Genomic DNA, 24,017 nt, shown 5'->3' with positions numbered 1-24,017 from the left:
CTTATTAAAAAACGTAAAGGAACCACCAGTGCAGGAGAAAAATGCTTTCTAGGTATTTATTTAAAACAAATTTCACCTTCTCTGGAAGGGCAGTGCATTTATCTTCAAAAGCAGTATACTTAATCCCTCAAGTTCAATTTCATTTACCTCATCTGGCTAGATGTCCTGACCTAAGCTGATCACTCCCAGTCTCCACTAACTTGTGAGAGCCAGAGGAAATGAATATAAGCTATTTATAGGACAACTTTAATTAAAAATGTTTGTGACCTGGAGAATAGTTCTGACAAATAATATGGCCACCAGAGTCCCCAAACAACCACTGCCTCAGCATGAAATCAGCCTTCGAGGACAGTGGTTAAAAATGGGCAGCGTGCAGCCATGGGCCCCACTCCAAGGCTCAAAAGAATTTTCAGTGGGGTGGAAACCAAAGAGCCCGGGGGGAGAGATAAAATACTGTCAACATCTCCACGTTGTATGTGCTGTAATTACCGACATGGCATGCTTTTCACCTCAACGAAGGGAAAGTGAGAAGTAGATCTGAAAATGGGCCTTTTGTCATTTACTCTTGACCCAACTGATATGTCTGGAAAAGATTTCTTATAGTTCAAACTGCAGCAACCGGGAGAGCAAATGGACATGGGCTCAATGCAGCTATCTTCCAACTTCTGGTTTGCACTCTAAAACTTACTGAGGACCCCGAAGAGCTTGGTTTATATGATGTACATTTATGAACATTTACCACAACAGAAATGAAGCAGACATTTTTCTTTAATAAACTGATAATAAACTATATTTACTTAAAATAATAAACCAATATAACATATTCATAAGAAAATATATTTTCCAAAGCAAAAAAAAATCAGTGAGAAGACTGATATTATTTTCTATTTTTCCAAGTATTTTAAATAACTGGATTGATAGAAGATAGCTGGGTTCTTATATCTACTTTTATACTAATCTATTTCTGTATGTTTTTTAGCTGAAGTATGTGAAGGAATGTGGTCTCACATGGACATTCAGTTAGAAAGGGGAGAATATTTTCATATTCTTTTCATGACTGTGAATACATCACATAGCCTATAAAAACTACTGTATACTTGGGAAAGAATTAGAGTTAAAAAGGCAAATTACTTGTGACTATTATAAAAACTGCACAAACCTTCTTGGACCACAGGAGGCCTAGTCAACCCTTTGTGAACAGCTGCTTAATGAGTGGCCTGTAACATGTTCTAACTGTATGGCAGGTGTAGGGTGTGATGTTCCAAAGCGGTGAAAGACCAACAGGGTTGGAGCAGGAAGGCTGTGTGCTCTGACCTCTCGGCCGTGCGTCTGGTCTGCTTCCCAGTCCTTTGACTCTGACCAACGATGTGCGCACACAGATCTGTCAGGGATGTCCCCATTAGCCAAACGACTATTTACCATTACAAGCCTGGCAAATGTAGGACCACTTGACATTTAAATTCATGTCAGTGACTCCTCCAGGCAGCTCTTTAAGACACAATGGCTCAGAACATAAAGCAGAGGTGCCTCTTTTCTCACCCTCTCCTTTGCTTTTCTTTTCTTTATTGAACAGTTCTTCCCCCATCAGTCACTGACATGGATGTTTATGAGAAAGGTGCTGGCAAAATTTAGACGTCTAATACTCTTTTGCATTTAACTGAAATGAATCAATTAACTTGGCATTCCTCCTCATCAAGGAATTTGGGTATTTCTAATCCTCAATTTTCTCCTCACCCAGCAGACGGTGATCGACATTACCCTGTGAAAATTTAAGAAAGAAATGATGACTTTACAGAGGAAATGCCAAGAATCATAAAAGCTAAAGAGAAAGTATGACAAATGTAACAGTGTGTAACAGTCGACAGACCAGGAAAAGGGTGGTCAAAGAAACCACGCCCCACCCCCAAAAAAGAGAAGGAGAGACCAGGAAGAGTGGAAGAGGAGCTACATGTTCATGGAATTGCAGCTTTCCCATTTCCAAACGGTTCTCCTGTTCTTCTGTCCTCATTCTACGTACTTTCAGGCACACAACTTTGCTCCCCTAAGAGGAAGGAATCACACTGTCCCCACTGCACAGCCCTCACCTGGTCTAATTTCTATAGCCAGAAAACTTTTCCTAATGATTTTTTACCTCATTAATATCTGTATGTTCTTAAGGTACCAAGCTGAATTTCACTCTTTGGACAGTGATCCTCTCCCCAAACACGCATTCTCACATGAGATCAGGTCCCTGTGACACTCTCACTGGTACTCTCTTCGCACATTTGTCACAACTGGGTGAGGTGTTGGGCAGAGGGTGGTGATTATTCCCCTAAGAGTATTCTTCCCTTTTAGACTCTAAGTTCCATGAGTTAAGGCCCATACTTGCAATTTCTTCTAATACTTGGTGATACTTAAGTGCTCAATAAATAAGAATTGAACACTTAAATCGATGAAGTATTATGTTAGGGTTCAGCTCAAGGTGACCTGACCATACATGCAATGGTATATGTGCCTGAATCTACCCCAAAGATGACACTTGTCAAACAAGAGAAATGGAACTTAGTTTTGATCTATACTTCTAATTTATATTTTATTGTTCCAATTTTCTTTCCATTCTTGTATCAGTTAAAGTCACATCCCCAGACACTTAAAGAAACATATTTTAAGTGTTATCAAATTAATTAATTGAGTTTTTCCATAGGCTGGCAATAATTTACAGTGATAATGTTATAATTTACAGGATGATAATGTTAACTTTATTTCCTTTACTGCTGTGTAATGCAAGCTATATAACCTATGGCAAGAGGAGGCTGGTTAAAAATGATGGTGGGCTTGTAAATGTTTACAACCCTATCTGTGAAGCTGGAGTATAGCCAGTTCTGAATGCTAATGAAGAACCAAAAGAGACTAGTAAGCCAGAGACCACCTAAACTTTGAACCTAAGAGTTTATTTTCTATTCTGTTTTCTTGACTTCTGTGCTGCAGTAGACACAGAGTGGCAACTTTCTTCTGCATCCTTTTATGTATTTAACATCTATGACAACCCACCCTGATGGGTTTCGTCTATCATTTTTCCTCTCCTTTTCCACATGGGTACTTGTACACCTAACCTCATTAACTACAGCCTATTACCACAGTCTAATCCTGGGACCCCAGCATCATATGCTGAAAGAGCAGTGGGAGAGGAGTCAAGTTACAGGCCCCATTCTTGGTCCTGACACTAGTTATCTGTATGACCTTGAGCAAACTTAATTCTGTGCACCTCATATTTCTATCTTCAAAATGAGGAGGTTTAACAGTTCTTTAAGGTTCCCCCCACACACTACTCTTCCATTTTCTCCTAAGATAAATTAGCTAACCATAATATAGATGCATTTACTTGAAGTCCTAAATCTATCTTTCCAGTCCTGATCTCTTGCACTGTCACCTGTCCACATGCTATTTCCATTTAAATGTTCCGCTAACATTCAAGACAGAGGTTACAGATTGCTGGTGGTATACTGTATTATATGTTCTTTTAGAAACCATCTTAGTAATGCATCTCAAGAGTCATGAAATATGCAGATACACTTTGATATGGGAATACTTCTGGAAATCTATCATTAGGAAATGATCCAAAATACTGGATCATAAAGAAGAAAAAGTCACACACACGAATCTGAATGACCAATAGTTAAGATATTATTATATAAATCATAATTCATCATTTCATAAACTAGTAAGTAGGTATTAAAATGGTATTTATGAAGATCATTTAACAATATGAAAATGTGTATAATATTATATATAACGTAATAGCAAGTCAAAAGAATAGGATATAAATTACATGTGACTATTAAGCATGAAAACAAAAAATGCTAATTTGAAAAGATATTTCCACCTGTATGTTTACTGCAACATTATTTACAATAGCCAAGCTACAAAAAGTGTCCATTGATGGATAAATGGATAAATAAATGTGACACATACACACACACATATATGCACATACACAGTGTAATATTATTCAGTCAAAAAAAGAACAAAATCTTTCCATTTGCAGCAACATGGATAGAACTTAAGGACATTATGCTAACTGAAATAAGTCAGAGAAAGACAAATATTATATAACCTCACATATAAAAACTCCACAGAAAACAAAAAATATGAATCATATTCCATGACTTCAGAATATACTACATCACCGCAATAATCAAAACAGTATGGTACTGGCACAAAAATAGTCACACAGGTCAATGGAACAGAATAGAGAGCTCATAAATAAACTTATGCACTTATGATCAATTAATCTACAACCAAGTTGGCAAGAATATACAGTGGAGAAAAACAACCTCTTCAATAAGTGTTGCTGGGAAAACTAGACAGCTACATGTAAAAGAATGAAATCAGAACATTCTCTAATATGTACAAAAAAAAAAAAAACTCAAAATGGGTAAGACCTAAATATAAGACCACAAATCATAAAACTCCAGGGGAAATATAGTTAGCACACTCTTTGATATAAATCATAGCACAATTTTTTTGAATCTGTGTCCTATAGCAAAGGAAATAGATGCAACAATAAACAATGGTAACCTAATTAAACTTAAAAGCTTTTGTATGGCAAAAGAAACCATTGACAAAACAAAAAGACAGCCTTCTAAATGGGAGAAAATATTTGCAAATGATATGATTGATAAGGTGTTAATTTCCAAAATATATAAAGAGCTCATACAACTCAGTATCAAAAGAAACCAACAAAAATGTAATTGAAAAATGGGCAGAAGACCTGAATAGATATTCTTCCAAAGAGGAGATGCAGGTGGCTTCCCAGGTGGTGCTAGTGGTAAAGTTCTCAAAAAAAAAAAAGAACTCTCATATGACCCAGCAATTCGATTCCTGATTATATATCCAAAAAAACCCAAAACGCTATTTTGAGAAGATACATGCACTCTAATATCATAGCAGCATTATTTCCAACAGCCAAGATCATCAACCAATAAATGGATAAATAATATATCATATTAATATATCTATATCTCTATCTATCTATCTATCTATAGAAATGGAATACTACACAGCCATACAAAAGAATGAAATTTTGCCATTTGCAACAACATAGAGGGCATTATGTTAAGTGAAATAAATCAGAGAAAGACAAATACTGTATGATATCACTTATATGCGGAATTGGGCTTCCCTAGATGGCATCACCAACTCGATGGACCTGAGTTTGAGTGAACTCCAGGAGTTGGGGATAGACAGGGAGGCCTGGCGTGCTGTGATTCATTGGGTCACAAAGAGTCAAACACGACTGAGCGACTGAACTGAACTGAACTGAGTGGCTCAGATGATAAAGAATCTGCTAGCAATGCAGGAGACTTGTGCTCAATTCCTGGGTAGGGAAGATCTCCTGGAGTGGGAATGGCTACCCACTCCAGTTCTTGCCTTGAGAATTCCATGGACAGAGGAGCCTGATAGGTTACAGTCCATGGGGTTGCAAAGAGTCGGACACGACTGAGTGACTAACACTTTCACTTCACTTTCATGTGTGGAATTTCAAAAATGCAAAAAACTAGTGAATATAACAAAAACGAAACAGACTCATAGATAGAACAAACCAGTGGTTATCAGTAGGGAGAAAGAAGGGGGGATGGGCAATATAGGGGCAGGGGATTAAGACATGCAAACTATTATGTATGAAATAAGTTACAAGGATATATTCTACAACACAGGGAATACAGACAATTTTTATAACTATAAATACAGCATAATCTTTAGAATTGTGAATCAGTATATTGTACACCTGTAACACATAATATTATATATCAACTATATTTCAATTAAAAAATGTAAAAAAAAACCTGGCCCACCAATTTCATAGACACAGAAAATAAATTCCCAGAGGCAGGAGAAAGGAGTCTTTGCAACCCCATGGACTGTAGCCTGCCAGGCTCCTCTGTCCATGGAATTCTCCAGGTACGAATACTGGTGTGGGCAGCTGTTCCCTCCTCCAAGAGATCTTCCCAACCCAGGAATAGAATCCAGGTCTCCTGCATTGCAGGCAGATTCTTTGCCATCTGAGCCACCAGGGAAGCCCAAGAATACTGGAGTGGGTAGCTTATCCCAGGAATCAAACTCTTTACCAGCTGAACTACCAGAAAAGCCCAATAATATCATATATCAACTATATTTCAATTAAATATTAAAAAAAAACAGACCACCAAGATCATAAGCACAAAGAATAGATTTCCAGAGGCAGGGGAGAGAGGTGAATAAAATCTGTGAAGGGGGTCAAAAGACACAAACTTTCACTTATAAGGTGATTAAGTCCTAGGAATGTAATGTATAGTATGGTGACCATACTTAATAACACTGTCTTGCATCGAGAGTAAATCTTAAAAGTTCTTATCACACACAAAAAATTTTGTAACTATGTATGGTGCTGAACTTATTGTGATAATCATTTTGCAAGATATGTGTATCATTCATTATATTGTATATCTGAAACAAATATGTTTACTATGCATGCATGCATGCTAAGTCACTTTAGTTATGTCCAACTCTTTGCAACCCTATGGACTGTAGCCCACTAGACTCCTCTGTCCGTGGATTTCTCCAGGCAAGAATACTGGAGTGGCAAACTGGTGCTACGTAACAACCTAGAGGGGTGGGATACCCAAGAGGGAGGGGACATAGGTGTACCTATGATTGATTTATGTTGATGTTTGGCAGAAACCAACATAATACGGTAAAGCAATTCTTCTTCAATTAAAAATAAATAAATTTGACCAAAAAAGAAAATAACTGCAGTTAAGGTTTAAATAAAAAAGAATATTGGAGTGGGTTGCCATACCCTCCTTTAGGGGATCTTCCCAACCCAGGGACTGAACCCGTGTTTCTTATTCTCCTGCAGGTGGGTTCTTTAGCACTAGTGCCACCTGTGAAGCCCCCAATATCTCAATTATACCTCCACTGGAAAAAGTCAGTATATTAAAAAGAACTGCAGTATATTAAAAGTGGTAATATTTGTTGTTTCCAGATACTAGGGGTGAAAGGTGAATTTTATTTTCTTTGATCTTTCCATGTTTTCCATTAGATTTTTATATTATTAGTGTAATTTTATTTCTTCTGTTTCTGAAATCTTGCTTCTCCTTGGCTTCCCCACAGCTCTCATTGGCCATATATTTTCTAAGTCCCTTAGGTGCTCTGCTCTGGAGTTTTTAATTTTCTAATATTTGTCTCTTTCAGCCTTCAGATGCACACAGTTTGTAAGTACAAAAGGTTCCTTCTTCCACAATAGAGTTTATCCATTCCCACACCATCTTCCTGAAACATGGCTCTCAACTATGCATTTAAAAGCCTTCTCCAAAATACTGCCATATTTCTACAATGTTTAAAACACTTTCTTCAGATACCTAACTTTCTTCCTATTATATATCACTTTCAAATCTGTGCTCCACCATGGGCCTTAATATGCTCCTTCATATAAGGTGTTTTCAAATTATTGGCCTACTTTACAGATTTTCTCTCTCAAATTCTCTATTATGTCCAAATAGATTTACTCGCTACCTTTAAGTTCCAACAGAATAAGGAGTACAGTGTTAGTTTCAGACAAAGTCTGAAACAGTTAATATCATTAATTTTAGGGTTTTATGCAATAGAAACATAGTCTCAAGCCAGGGAAGTATTTCTTATCCTCCTGAAACTACCAAACTATAATTGAAGAAACCAGCTCCATTTGGGAGCCATTTTGTCATAGAGAAAATGGGCCATCCAGAGCCTATGTAAAGCACATGACCAGAAGGAAAGTGTTTAGAAATCAGGGCAAACTAGAAACAAGTTTAGTATAGAAAAGAGTCGTTCAGAGAAATGAGAAAGCGGTTGTGCTCATAAACCATAGAATATTACTCAGCCATGAAAAGGAACGCATCTGAGTCAGTTCTAATGAAGTGGATGGGTCAGTTCTAATGAGGTTCAAGAGGGAGGGGATATATGTGTACCTATCATTGGGTTATGTTGATGTGTGGCAGAAATCAACACAATATTGTAAAGCAATTACCTCCCAATTAAGAACAAATAAATTTAAAAAAACCCAAAATCTAAAAACTGTGTTTAATAAGCTATCCCTTGGGCCCAGCCCAGGCGGAACAAATCATAGGACTATTGATTTCAACTCCATACCAGAAAGGGTTCTCTAACATTGTGGGCCACCACAACCACAGTGAGCATGGGCTAGGCACGTGCACATATGGTGGTCCTGGAAGATGACCAGTAAAGTGACGGAAGAGTTACCAGTGTGTTACAGGTTGACTATGGTTTGCTTTCTGGAATGCCGATGAATAAAGTTGTGCTATCAAGAAATGAATTTATTTGCTAACAAAGGATATGAGCTTGGTGCTTGTGCATCTGAAGCATTCTTTTATTAAATAATTCAAAGCATAAAGATGAGATGCTGAAAGTTAGAGAGCGAAAGCAATCCTGAGTTATGCCCAACAGCTACTCTCTCACGAGCTCTCTCTGATGTTAAAATCAATTGCCCAAAGGAGCAGAAGAACCTTTCAATCTTTCAATTACATTCTTCAAGTTCACAGTATTTTACATTTGAATTGAGAATAAGAAAGGCTGGCAAAAGATGTGATCTTTGTATGTAAGGAAAGGTCGTGGTCATAGTATAATTTGTTTTTTCTTAGAACTTGTTTATAACTTTATGTGGCATGCCATAATGTTATATCAATTTGCCATATGGTTCTCAAAAATTGAATTTACCCCATAATCGATTTTATTTATTATTTTTTTATTTTTTATTTTTTTTTTTAGTTTTTTATTTTTTAAATTTTAAAATCTTTAATTCTTACATGTGTTCCCAAACATGAACCCCCCTCCCACCTCCCTCCCCATAACATCTCTCTGGGTCATCCCCATGCACCAGCCCCAAGCATGCTGTATCCTGCGTCAGACATAGACTGGCGATTCAATTCTTACATGATAGTATACATGTTAGAATGCCATTCTCCCAAATCATCTCACCCTCTCCCTCTCCCTCTGAGTCCAAAAGTCCATTATACACATCTGTGTCTTTTTTCCTGTCTTGCATACAGGGTCGTCATTGCCATCTTCCTAAATTCCATATATATGTGTTAGTATACTGTATTGGTGTTTTTCTTTCTGGCTTACTTCACTCTGTATAATCGGCTCCAGTTTCATCCATCTCATCAGAACTGATTCAAATGTATTCTTTTTAACGGCTGAGTAATACTCCATTGTGTATATATACCACAGCTTTCTTATCCATTCATCTGCTGATGGACATCTAGGTTGTTTCCATGTCCTGGCTATTATAAACAGTGCTGCGATGAACATTGGGGTACATGTGTCTCTTTCCATTCTGGTTTCCTTGGTGTGTATGCCCAGAAGTGGGATTGCTGGGTCATAAGGTAGTTCTATTTGCAATTTTTTAAGGAATCTCCACACTGTTCTCCATAGTGGCTGTACTAGTTTGCATTCCCACCAACAGTGTAGGAGGGTTCCCTTTTCTCCACACCCTCTCCAGCATTTATTGCTTGCAGATTTTTGGATCGCAGACATTCTGACTGGTGTAAAGAGGTACCTCATTGTGGTTTTGATTTGCATTTCTCTAATAATGAGTGATGTTGAGCATCTTTCCATGTGTTTGTTAGACATTCGTATGTCTTCTTTGGAGAAATGTCTATTTAGTTCTTTGGCTCATTTTTTGATTGGGTCGTTCACAAGCAAGGAAATTGAAACTGTAATCAGAAATCTTCCAGCAAACAAAAGCCCAGGTCCAGACAGCTTCACAGCTGAATTCTATCAAAAATTTCGAGAAGAGCTAACACCTATCCTCCTCAAACTCTTCCAGAAATTGCAGAGGAAGGTAAACTTCCAAACTCATTCTATGAGGCCACCATTACCCTAATACCAAAACCTGACAAAGATGCCACAAAAAAAGAAAACTACAGGCCAATATCTCTGATGAACATAGATGCAAAAATCCTCAACAAAATTCTAGCAATCAGAATCCAACAACACATTAAAAAGATCATACACCATGACCAAGTGGGCTTTATCCCAGGGATGCAAGGATTCTTCAATATCCGCAAATCAATCAATGTAATTCACCACATTAACAAATTGAAAAATAAAAACCATATGATTATCTCAATAGATGCAGAGAAGGCCTTTGACAAAATTCAACATCCATTTATGATAAAAACTCTCCAGAAAGCAGGAATAGAAGGAACATACCTCAACATAATAAAAGCTATATATGACAAACCCACAGCAAACATTATCCTCAATGGTGAAAAATTGAAAGCATTTCCCCTAAAGTCAGGAACAAGACAAGGGTGGCCACTTTCACCGCTACTGTTCAACATAGTTCTGGAAGTTTTGGCCACAGCAATCAGAGCAGAAAAAGAAAGAAAAGGAATCCAAATTGGAAAAGAAGAAGTAAAACTCTCACTGTTTGCAGATGACATGATCCTCTACATGGAAAACCCTAAAGACTCCACCAGAAAATTACTAGAGCTCATCAATGAATATAGTAAAGTTGCAGGATATAAAATCAACACCCAGAAATCCCTTGCATTCCTATACACGAATAACGAGAAAGTAGAAAAAGAAATTAAGGAAACAATTCCATTCACCGTTGCAACGAAAAGAATAAAATACTTAGGAATATATCTACCTAAAGAAACTAAAGACCTATATATAGAAAACTATAAAACACTGGTGAAAGAAATCAAAGAGGACACTAATAGATGGAGAAATATACCATGTTCATGGATCGGAAGAATCAATATAGTGAAAATGAGTATACTACCCAAAGCAATTTACAAATTCAATGCAATCCCTATCAAGCTACCAGCCACATTTTTCACAGAACTAGAACAAATAATTTCAAGATTTGTATGGAAATACAAAAAACCTCGAATAGCCAAAGCAATCTTGAGAAAGAAGAATGGAACTGGAGGAATCAACTTGCCTGACTTCAGGCTCTACTACAAAGCCACAGTCATCAAGACAGTATGGTACTGGCACAAAGACAGACATATAGATCAATGGAACAAAATAGAAAGCCCAGAGATAAATCCACACACATATGGACACCTTATCTTTGACAAAGGAGGCAAGAATATACAATGGAGTAAAGACAATCTCTTTAACAAGTGGTGCTGGGAAAACTGGTCAACCACTTGTAAAAGAATGAAACTAGATCACTTTCTAACCCCCCACACAAAAATAAACTCAAAATGGATTAAAGATCTAAATGTAAGAACAGAAACTATAAAACTCCTAGAGGAGAACATAGGCAAAACACTCTCAGACATAAATCACAGCAGGATGCTCTATGATCCACCTCCCAGAATTCTGGAAATAAAAGCAAAACTAAACAAATGGGATCTAATTAAAATTAAAAGCTTCTGCACAACAAAGGAAAATATAAGCAAGGTGAAAAGACAGCCTTCTGAATGGGAGAAAATAATAGCAAATGAAGCAACTGACAAACAACTAATCTCAAAAATAATCGATTTTAAATAAGGCATCTGACACTTTTAAAACATAACTGAGAAAGTGTATATATGTTGCCCTTTTTAAACATATATATATATATATATATAAATGCTATGTTTTACAGATATATATGTCTATGCTGCTAAGTCTGCTGCTAAGTCACTTCAGTCGTATCCGACTCTGTGTGACCCCAGAGATGGCAGCCCACCAGGCTCCCCTGTCCCTGGGATTCTCCAGGCAAGAACACTGGAGTGGGTTGCCATTTCCTTCTCCAATGCAGGAAAGTGAAAAGTGAAAGTGAAGTCACTCAGTCATGTCCGACTCTTTGTGACCCCATGGTCTACAGCCTCCCAGGCTCCTCCGTCCATGGGATTTTCCAGGCAAAAGTACTGGAGTGGGGTGCCGTTGCCTTCTCTGATATATGTCTATAAAATTTGTTAATAGTAAGATATTGATGAATGGACTAAAATTTCAGTGTCACCAAACATCATCATCATTTTTAATAAAGTAACTTTTCATGAACTTGGAGTTCATCAATTTACAAAAGGAATACAACTTGAAACTTGGATATTTATTAAGGCAAATCGCTTTTCACAATATTAACATGTTAATACTTTATTTGTATAGAAACAATAGCACTAATTGAAGTGAAACCTTAAGTTATTCATGAAAAAGTGCTAATGAGCACTTAGTTGACTTTAAAGGAGGTACTTTTAGACACTCTTAACATGTTGGAGCTGTAAGAGTTAGGGAAGGTGATTTAGAGTAGTTATCAACTTTAGATTTGGAAAGAGAGGTGGAACACTTCTCACTCAAGTTTGTACAGGTAACTAGGAAGTGGGGTCTAGAATAGGCTACCTGGTTCACTGTCAAATTCTCCTAATTTGGGGAACTGACGCGGAAGTGCATGAAGTCCAGAGATGCTGCATGTATGCTTACCTGGCTTGCATTATACAGTGAAGTATCCTGAGCCCATTCCAGTCCATTTCAGTTTGCTGATTCCCAGAATGTCGACGTTCACTCTTGCCATCTCCTGTTTGACCACTTCCAATTTGCCTTGATTCATGGACCTGACATTCCAGGTTCCTATGCAATATTGCTCTTTACAGCATCGGACCTTGCTTCTATCACCAGTTACATCCACAGCTGGGTATTGTTTTTGCTTTGGCTCCATCCCTTCATTCTTTCTGGAGTTATTTCTCCACTGATCTCCAGTAGCATACTGGGCACCTACCGACCTGGGGAGTTGCCCTTTCCATATCCTATCATTTTGCCTTTTCATACTGCTTTTCAGAAAGTGTGAAATTTGTCTCCTACCAACCTACATTGGTGCACATAAATCAGTTTCAGAAGTGTTAACTCACCTATCATGAGAAACAAATTGATGAACTAAATCACTATGTACGTTCTTTTTGCTTCTAACTTTATCATTTCTGACCAAAATGCCTCAGATATGCAGATGACACCACCCTTATGGCAGAAAGGGAAGAGGAACTAAAAAGCCTCTTGATGAAAGTGAAAGAGGAGAGTGAAAAAGTTGGCTTAAAGCTCAACGTTCATAAAACGAAGATTATGGCATCTGGCCCCATTACTTCATGGGAAATAGATGGGGAAACAGTGGAAACAGTGTCAGACTTTATTTTTGGGGGCTCCAAAATCACTGCAGATGGTGATTGCAGCCATGAAATTAAAAGCCACTTGTTCCTTGGAAGGAAAGTTATAACCAACCTAGATAGCATATTGAAAATCAGAGACATTACTTTGCCAACTAAGGTCCGTCTAGTCAAGGCTATGGTTTTTTCAGTGGTCATGTATAGATGTGAGAGTTGGACTGTGAAGAAGGCTGAGCACTGAAGAATTGATGCTTTTGAACTGTGGTGTTGGAGAAGACTCTTGAGAGTCCCTTGGACTGCAAGGAGATCCAACCAGTCCATTCTAAAGGAGATCAGCCCTGGGTGTTCTTTGGAAGGAATGATGCCAAAGTCGAAACTCTAGTACTTTGGCCACCTCATGCAAAGAGTTGACTCATTGGAAAAGACTCTGATGCTGGGAGGGCTTGGGGGCAGGAGGAGAAGGGGATGACAGAGGATGAGATGTTTGGATGGCATCACCGACTCAATGGATGTGAGTTTGAGAGAACTCCAGGAGTTGGTGATGGACAGGGAGGCCTGCTGGGCTGCGATTCATGGGGTTGCAAAGAGTCGGACACTACTGAGTGACTGAACTGAACTGAACTGAACTGAACCCTGAGCCCTAGAGAAGCAATATGCATACAAAGACATAGCTTTTGTTAAAGAAACTTGCAATCTTGTGAAGAAAAATAAGCCTGATAAACTGTTTGCATTATATAGTTCAGATATTAATTCAAGAAATAAAAATATGTGATTGGTTTGTGAGTTGATGCATGTTCCTGAACATTTCATAAAAGCTCCAAGGAAATCTAACGCCCCATGAGATGGGGAGGTGGGCGAGTGTTGGGGGAGGAAGTGAAAGTTGAATTGAAAAATGAGGATGATTTAGAAAGAGAGAAAGAAAAGATGGCATTACAGGGAGAAGGAACTGGGTCAGTGTCGGTAAGAGCTCCCGCTAAAACAACATACCTTGTTATCACTGGTATTAGTTGAGTGAGTGGCATTGTCTTTTACCTTCAGGGTAATTTTCATCAGGAAGAACAATTAAATGTTTATTGTATGTCCTGGCAAGTTGTGAAGAAAAAAGAGATGTGACTGATCTTGAAAGTGAAAGTTGCTCAGTCGTGTCCAACTCTTTGTGACCTCATGGACTATACAGTCCTTGGAATTTTCCAGGCCAGAATATTGGTGTGGGTAGCCTTTCCCTTCTCCAGGGGATCTTTCCAACCCAGGGATCGAACCCAGGTCTCCTGCATTACAGGCAGATTCTTTACCAGCTGAGCCACAAAGGAAGCCCAAGAATACTGGAGTAGGTAGCCTATCCCTTCTCCATGGGATCTTCCCCACCCAGGAATCGAAACAGGTCTCCTGCATTGCAGGTGGATTCTTTACCAACTGAGCTACTAGGAAAGTCTGATTTTAATGCTGTGCTTTATTCATTTACAGAGAATTGAAGCAGCTTTCAAAAATAGAGAACACAAATTGAATAAAACAAATTGTTAAGGAAAATGATAAACCCAGTAAAAGCAGTACACACAGAAAAGTAGCCTATCCTGTCGAGAAGGCAGTTATTTGGGGTGGGGCCAATGGAGACAAAGCTAGATTTTTCATGTGTTAGATTAAAAAATAAAGCAAAAAACTTGTAGTTCAGGAGAAACCTAATATTGAGCCATGGGAGAAATTTTCCCTTGAGTCCTCATCCAAAAGCCACTGAACAATGTAGCAGGTGCTGGCCTCAACCCAACTCTGGTCTGCGGCTGGAAGGAGTAACTTCACCTGGCTGTTCTCACGCTGTCCCTCATTGCAGCACAAGAGCATGACCCTGAGGCACAGGTTGTTACATGAAACACTGCCCACATGCCCAGCCCTACTTTAAAGATGAGTAAAACCTTGGTCATGTGCTGGACTGGAGGGGTTACATGGTCTTCAGATCATATCCATTCATCTTGTGGCTCAGCTGGTAAAGAATCTGCCTGCAATGCAGGAGACCTGGGTTTGATCCCCGGGTTGGGAAGATCCCCTGGGAGAAGGGAAAGGCTACCCACTCCAGTATTCTGGCCTGAAGAACTCCATGGATTGTATAGTCCATGGGATCACAAAGAGTCAGACACAATGGAGTGACTTTCACTTTTCATTTGCTCAGTATTTACTGACTGCATACAATGTGACAGACAAAGGGGGTAAAGTCATGAATAAAAAAACAGCCTTTCTCATGGAGATTCTAATGGTGGGAGAAAGATCATAGACGTAAATAAATGTATGTTAGATGGTGATGAATGCTTCGGAGAGAAATCAAAGAACGTGTGGGGCAGTGACGGAGTTGTTTCAAAAGGGTAATCATAGATAGCCCTTCCACACAGAAATATTTGGGCAGAAACCAGCACAGATGAGGAAGGAAACTCTAAGATGTCTGGGAGAACAGTGCTGCAGGCAAAGGGCACAGTTAGTGCAAAGGCCACAGCTGCATGCCTTGTCTGAGTAGCTGCAAGCCACCAGCCAGGCAGAGGTAGGCGAAGGTCTTCCTATGAAAATGAAGGAGCTAGGATGAAGTGAGAAAAGGGAATAATGATGGGATCTTTTCTCCAGAAAACTCCTACTGTGTCTGCTTCAATACAAACCAAGGCAGCTGAGGACTGCCATGTCTACCATAAAACATGAGCATCATCATTTTAGCTTAAACTTTGTGTTAAAACATGCATTAAAATCACTCACTACAGACACAGGCCTTTGTCTAAAGCCCACCTACACTATACGGAGACTAGCAGAGCAAGACAACTAGATTTATCACTTCTGACATTTAAATAGCCACTGAATGTCCTAATTTTGTTTCCTGGTGAAATCTCCAAGGTTTTTCAAATGAAAATTGCACCCCTGTGTACCTGACAACATCAAACCATTCATTACATTTAAGTCAAAGCTGGAGGGCATCTTTCAAAGGTGTTGAGTTTGAGTTTAATTTTAAAGACAATCTGGAAATTGTATAATAGCAGAATCTACCTTCTATTGAGGTCACTTATGTGTGTCAACAAAACTCTATCGTCAATTTAGAGAAGACAATTTCTATTTGTTTTCCCACAGCAAGGGGCATGCATCTAGGACACTGAAATGTGGGATCAAATGGTTTATAGCCAGGAGCCTGCATGTACAGTTAGTCGTGTCTGACTCTACAACCCCATGGACTGCAGCCCGCCAGGCTCCTCTGTCCATGGATTTCCCAGGCAAGAATACTGGAGTGGGTTGCCATTTCCTCCTCCAGGGGATCTTCTTAACCCAAGGATTGAACCCACGTCCCTTGCATTGGCAGGTGGATTCTTTCACCACGGAGCCACCTGAAAATTTTAGATACAGTGAAAAGGAGGGAAATCAAAATACTTCTCCGTTTTATGCCATGAAAAATGTTCTCTCTTAGGAGCCTGCCCTATGTGACTCTGATCTTCTGATAGGTATTAAGACATAGAATCTATAAGATTATCGGTAATTGTTTCCATATTGAGTTCAGAGATCTTAGTCCATTAGCAATTCCCCAGAAAAATATAAATGAGTAGTAATTAAACAAGGAAATATCACGTACTGTTCAAGATGGATTTTGTCCCAAAGTGATAGAGAATTTAGTAGTGGTTTATAATGGACCATCTTAATCTAGAGACCCCATACATGTACAAAGAATACTGGACTGAGAAACCTAGATTTGTGATTTCTATCAAGAAGAAAACTGACATACAGGTTAGTTGTCCATTATGAACTTACAAGTTAAATGATATAAGAAATCTGTGATTATAACATTAACTTATACATTCAACAGAAACAGTTAAGAAAATATTATGTAAAACTAAATGGAAACAATTACCTGCTCAGCCAATAATGAAGCTAAGCTTGAATATGCATCTGCAAACTCTGGACCATATTTAATGGAATCCTTCAGTAGGGTGATAGCCTCTTCCTTTTTCTCCTGAGACCTATAGATTATAAGAGGGGAAAAAAGGATATCTTTTAATAAAACTTTAAATCCTCTGATTAGACTTGAAAATCTCATTTCTTTTAACAAAGATTAACGGATTCACTCTGGATTTTACTGCAAATAAATTAAACTAGACTTCCTCCAGGTGCTAACAAGTTTCTGTCTCTGAATTCTCAGTGGAAAGAGATATTAAGATGTAAACGATGCTGAAGATTATTCACTGATTTCTCCACCTTCCATTTCCTGCTATGCGCTTTTTGAGAATTCTATTTAAAATTTTATAAATTGTTTAAATAGAAACTTTAACCTTCAGAGGAGCAATTTTGAGCACATGACCTGGGCAGCATGGGAGCCACTTTATAATGTGGAGAATGGCTCGAGCCCCTCTCATACTAGCTACACCATTGCAGGCTGGGGTCCTAATAGAAGCAAGCCAGACAAACGACCCATGTCCATCTTTGCTTTTCTAAGAGAGAGAGCTCTTATACATAATTTGTGAAATTATGAGATACTGGCTGGCAAAGAATGACAAGCTATTTTATCCTCATATTTTTATTGAAAATTGGTCTGATGGTCTTCTTTATTTTAGTTTTCTCCCAGTGACTACATTTTTCATTCAAAGAGGACTCAAGGCCTGAAAGTTATTATTTTGGGTGAAAGTTCTCTTTCCTGTTAGTGCCATGGGGAAACATTGGGTCATTAGTATGACATCAGTGTCTTAGAAGCCAAAAATGTACACTGGCAGTGATCAACGCTGCCATCAATGCAATGCCACAAACACTGAACACTTGCTAAACTCTAGACACTGTAATTGACAACAGAGGTGGAATAAAGAATAGAACCTGTAGAACGATGAAGGGCACATAGCCTAAGTGTCCCTCAACTTTATCAGTTACCAACACTGAATCGTATGCTTATGTTTATATAGGATCAACAATTATTCAGCAATGAATATATACCAAATGCTCTGGTCAGTTTTCACATAATATTAATTTAATTCTCACAACAATCTCATGCAGTAAGTATTATTACCTTATCATACTCATTTTTCTAATATGAAAATCTGGATTCAGAAAAGTTAAGCAACTCATCATGTTCATATAACTATGACTCTGAGTCAAGCTCCAGTGTTCTTCCCTCATACCGTATCTGCTTACTCTAATTGCTTAAAATCCACCTCTTATGACATTGATGCTCAAAGTGTGATCCATGGATCAGTATCTTCAACATCACCTAACCTTTGGTTAGCAATGCAGAGTCTCAGGCCCCATTTGGAAGTAAAAAATTCAGACCCTTCATTCAAAAAAGATTCTCAGGTAATTCGTACACACATTGAGATTTCAGCAGCACTGCTCCCTGAATTTTCAAAGGCACCTGAGAGTAACTCCTGCCACAAAACCTCTATGTAGGGCTTCAGGCTCTATGGAATGAAGATCTACAGGGGAAACCCAGTACTGACTCCATACATTTGAGTTCCAAGTGCTAAAAGTAGCATGCTGCAAGGCTGTTTTCAATCACAGACTTTGGGAAAAAAGCCATGTTTCCAGCACAGATACTGTGTTTACTACCATTTGGTTTACAAACATTTATCACCATAAATTGTAGCTATTTCCCAGGGGATGTGGCTGTCCATGCTATCCTCTCCTTTTTGGGATCTAGCTAACTCCTACTGGGCTCCTCTTGATATCAAGGTGTAACACCTGCCTCCTTAAGTGGCTCGTCCTTGGGATGGGGCTTTAAAGATGTATAGTTTAACAAATCTGCATTACAGCTCTTAGAGCTCTGAAAGCACTAAATTGCTTTCTTGTTAATCCATTCATTTAGTCGTTAAACATTCAGAGAGTCCATAAGACTCTATGGAAGTTCACTATGTGTACACACACTTGGGTTTCTCTTCTAAAATAAACTTTGAAGTAATTCTTCCATGGGCACATGTTTTTAAATAAAAAACATATTTTTAATCCTGGTAATTTAACTATTGATTTCATGGTTAGAAGAACTCTTCCCCCAAGGATTTTATAAATCTTTATTAACATTACTTTGGAAATTTTCCTGAAATACAAAGGAAGATACAGATTTAGAAAATTAAGGCTGAAATTCAAGCCCCTCAGGACATAATTTGGCTTGGATATTCTTTAAAATCAGCAAGGAAAAAGCCACAACAATTTGACAGCAAAGATTTAATGACTTGCATTTGTTATGACTCACATCAATTAGAATGACAGCTTAACCTTTTGTATATTAACTCAGTGAGATTAATTACCATGTGCAGTCCATGAATCTAAATACTTGAGGTTGTCCATTCACATTCATGTGACATATTGGAAAAGTTAGCATCAAAGTTATTCACAGGGAACTTTGAATTCTTTATGAAAATCTGTACCTCTATTAATCTCTTCAAGGACTGACTGATAAATTTTCAAGAAAACACCTCATCCTGTAATTTCATGTGGTGTATAAATATTACAAGATGCAAAGATTGGGGCAGAGGAGACTCTTCGTCTTGGCTCTGCATTCCTGGAGGACTCTGCATTTCCATGGGAGCCTCTGACAGTCCTTAGTCCCCAGTAGGGGTCAGGCACATGCCAAGTTGACAGATAATTATAAATGTTTTTAAAGAAAGCCCAAGAAAATGATAAGTGGTAGTTCTGTTGTTGTTGTTTAGGTTCCTGAAAGGGAGAGGAATAGTAGGAAAAATATATTTCTCCTGTAGATTTTCCTTGTTCACCCTTTGGTAGGAGTTATGAAGCTGGTGAGCTTTTGAAACATTCAGTTCATTTCAGTTCAGTTGCTCAGTTATGTCTGACTCTTTGCAACCCCATGACCACAGCACGCCAGGCCTCCCTGTCCATCACCAACTCCCGGAGTCCACCCAAACCCATGTCCATTGAGTCTGTGATGCCATCCAAGCATCTCATCCTCTGTCATCCCCTTCTCCTCCTGCCCTCAATCTTTCCCAGCATTAGGGTCTTTTCAAGTGAGTCAGCTCTTCACATCAGGTGGCCAAAGTATTGGAGTTTCAGCTTCAGTGTAAGCCCTTACAACGAATACTCAGGGCTGATCTCCTTAAGGATGGACTGGTTGGATCTCCTTGCAGTCCAAGGGACTCTCAAGAGTCTTCTCCAACACCACAGTTCAAAAGCATCAATTCCTCGGTGCTCAGCTTTCTTTATACTCCAACTCTCCAACTCTCACATCCATACATGACCACTCCAACTCTCACATCCATACATGACCACTGGAAAAACCATAGCCTTGACTAGATGGACCTTTGTTGACAAAGTAATGTTTCTGCTTTTTAATATGCTGTCCAGGTTGGTCATAACTTTCCTTCCAAGGAGCAACTAACTGGCTTTTAATTTCATGGCTGCAATCACTATCTGCAGTGATTTTGGAGCCCCCCAAAATAAAGTCTGACACTGTTCCCACTGTTTCCCCATCTATTTCCCATGAAGTGATGGGACCAGATGCCATGATCTTAGTTTTCTGGATATTGAGCTTTAAGCCAACTTTTTCGCTCTCCTCTTTCACTTTCATCAGAAGCTCTTTAGTTTTTCTTCACTTTCTGCCATAAGGGTGGTGTCATCTGCATATCTGAAGTTATTGATATTTCTCCTGGCAATCTTGATTCCAGCTTATGTTTCTTCCAGTCCAGCATTTCTCATGATGTACTCTGCATAGAAGTTAAATAAGCAGGGTGACAATATACTGCCTTGACGTACTCCTTTTCCTATTTGGAAACAGTCTGTTGTTCCATGTCCAGTTCTAATTGTTGCTTCCTGACCTGCATACAGATTTCTGAAGAGGCAGGTCAGGTGGTCTGTATTCCCATCTCTTTCAGAATTTTCCACAGATTTTGGGATCCACATAGTCAAAGGCTTTGGCGTAGTCAATAAAGCAGAAATAGATGTTTTCCTGGAACTCTTTTGCTTTTTGCATGATCCAGCGGATGTTGGCAATTTGATCTCTGGTTCCTCTGCCTTTTCTAAAACCAGCTTGAACATCTGGAAGTTCACGGTTCACGTATTGCTGAAGCCTGGCTTGGAGAATTTTGAGCATTACTTTACTAGCGTGTGAGATGAGTGCAATTGTGCAGTAGTTTGAGCATTATTTGGCATTGCCTTTCTTTGGGACTGGAATGAAAACTGACCTTTTCCAGTCCTGTGACCACTGCTGAGTTTTCCAAATTTGCTGGCATATTGAGTGCAGCACTTTCACAGCATCATCTTTCAGGATTTGAAACAGCTCAACTGGAATTCCATCACCTCCACTAGCTTTGTTCGTAGTGATGCTTTCTAAGGCCACTTGACTTCACATTCCAGGATGTCTGGCTCTAGGTGAGCGATCACACCATGGTGATTATCTTGGTCATGAAGCTCTTTTTTGTATAGTTCTTCTGTGTATTCTTGACACCTCTTCTTAATATCTTCTGCTTCTTTTAGGTCCCTACCATTTTTTGTCCTTTATCGAGCCCATCTTTGCATGAAATGTTCCCTTGGTATCTCTAATTTTCTTGAAGAGATCTCTAGTCTTTCCCTTTCTATTTTTTCCTCTATTTCTTTGCATTAATTGCTGAGGAAGGCTTTCTTATCTCTCCTTGCTATTCTTTGGAACTCTGCATTCAAATGGTATATCTTTTCTTTTCTCCTTTGCTTTTTGCTTCTCTTACTTTCACAGCTATTTATAAGGCCTCTTCAGACAGCCATTTTGCTTTTTGCATTTCTTTTTCTAGGGGATGGTCTTAATCCCTGTCTCCTGCACAATGTCACGAACCTCCATCCATAGTTCATCAGGCACTCTGTCTATCAGATCTAGTCCCGTAAATCTATTTCTCACTTCCACTGTATAATCATAAGGGATTTGATTTAGGTCATACCTGAATGGTCTAGTGGTTTTCCCTACTTTCTTCAATTTCGGTCTGAATTTGGTAATAAGCAGTTCATGATCTGAGCCACAGTCAGCTCCTGGTCTTGTGTTTGCTGACTGTATAGAGCTTCTCCATCTTTGGCTGCAAAGAATATAATCAATCTGATTTCAGTGTTGACCATCTGGTGATGTCCATGCGTAGAGTCTTCTCTTGTGTTGTTGGAAGAGGGTGTTTGCTATGATCCTGCATTTTCTTGGCAAAACTCTATTAGCCTTTGCCCTGCTTCATTCCACATTAACTTATAGCAAATAATCACCTAAGTAGAACCTTCCTTGTCATATAGTATGTAATTAGTCTGTGAGAATTAAACTTCATTTCAACCTGTTTCTGAATTCAATAACATCCTTTTCATATCTGCATTATATATGGCCCATGTTTCTTTGTTAATTATCCTATATTAAAAAAACAAAGATGATATTCCTATAATTCTATTGGATTATTATTACAGCTTGGAGTACGTCTTATTCAGTTTCACTTGCTAACACTTTAGTTCATACCCCACTTCTAGTTCCCTCTTTGTCCTCCTTCTACTATATAGAGACAACTAAATGATGCATTTTTTTCCCCCTAGAGTATTGCTCTCAACACATGGCCTTATATAAAAAAATCTTCATTAATTCCCTACTACTCACAGACACTTAGTTTAAAACCTTCTATAATATGGTTCTAAGCACTATTACAAACATACCCAGTGGTGTGGACTAGTGGGTATGAGTCTAGCCAGACTGAGTGACCTTTGATATCTATCCTACAGAACCCAAGAGATCACTACTCCAGTACATCTCTGCCCTCACTGTATGTTAAAATCACTTGGTGTACTCATATAGAGACCTTAGTGTTCTGAGATTGTAATGCTCTTACCAGCTCTGATTATCCTCTCACCAGAGCTCTTAACCATGTAACACAATCACAGACCATATATACGCTACCTTTCTTAAATTTTTACTTTATTTTGAGTCTCCACTAAGAAAAAAAGATAGTAGAGGAATAAAAGCCTTGCTCTGGCCTCCAAAGGGGCAACTGCCCCCTTGTTCTTCAGCTCAACATTCTGAAGAGCAACTAGGCTTGAGCCTACTTTGCTTCTGCAAGGTCCTGGCACTGCACCTAAAGGGCACCCCCACTGCCTCCAGCAGGAGGGTGGGAGTCTATCAGTGAGTGCTCCACACAGTCAAGTTTTCAAAGCTTCATGTTTCACAGTAGCTCTTTGCTGAACATTTATTCACTGCTAAAGACAGAGTAAGTGATTCATTTGCATTATTTAATTCGCATTAAGCATTTTGAATTCTGCATAATTATTTCCATTTTAAAGATTTAGAAAACAATATTAGTAACCACCAGTCCAACAAAAATTTTTAAAAACCCTGAGATTTCGAGTGCTCACAGGATTTGCTCTTAGCACACAGGTATTTTAACACTAGGATTCAACTTTGGAACTTCAAATTTAGCATGTTCCATCACTGGGCCATGATTGGCATTTCTGCATCCATTCTGTCACTCTCTGTCTGTGACCATTATTAGGCTGTAAGCTCCTTCATAGGCAGGACCCATGTCTTATTCATTTTAGTTACTTCTTTCATCCCAGAGACTAGTAAGGTAATCTGTACAAACAGAAATCCAATAATTACTAAGTTATTTTTTAAACCATGGTTTTACTATTTTCTACATTCCTAGATCTTTATAAGTCTTCTCAATTAAGCTTTAAAAAAAATAACAGAGGCGAGTGATATAATTATTTATTTTATATCTCTGTTTCTATAGCTCTTTCAGTATTATAGAAGTGATCCTAGGAACGGAGAAGCACCCCAAGCCTTAGACTCATAAGAAAATTACAATATAGCTTCCATTTATTGAGCACTTCTTATTTACCAAGCACAGCTAAGCAGCTTCTCTGCATAGTAGCTAAAAGCACAAACTCAAAAACCAGAATGACTGGGTTCCAATATTACTGCTTTCTTTGGCAATTGTCTGATTTCCCTGTGTCTCTGGCACACAGTAGCTACCAAAT

At 38.6% G+C, this 24,017-nt stretch overlaps 1 protein-coding gene across 4 annotated transcripts in view; it reads right to left on the bottom strand.

Moving 5' to 3' along the window:
* The window catches only part of TMTC1 (transmembrane O-mannosyltransferase targeting cadherins 1), a 338,032-nt gene that overhangs the window by 39,803 nt on the left and 274,212 nt on the right, over nucleotides 1-24,017 (bottom strand). For all 4 annotated transcript variants that reach the window (XM_004006752.5, XM_027967794.2, XM_042247328.1 and 1 more), the window contains one exon: nucleotides 16,975-17,083. In XM_004006752.5, coding sequence (XP_004006801.1) covers nucleotides 16,975-17,083 — 109 coding nt within the window. The remainder of the gene's footprint in view (nucleotides 1-16,974; nucleotides 17,084-24,017) is intronic.

The sequence above is a fragment of the Ovis aries genome, chromosome 3, assembly GCF_016772045.2.
Source record: "Ovis aries strain OAR_USU_Benz2616 breed Rambouillet chromosome 3, ARS-UI_Ramb_v3.0, whole genome shotgun sequence".
Taxonomy (NCBI): Eukaryota; Metazoa; Chordata; class Mammalia; order Artiodactyla; family Bovidae; genus Ovis; species Ovis aries.
This window is presented reverse-complemented; position numbering and strand designations above follow the sequence as displayed.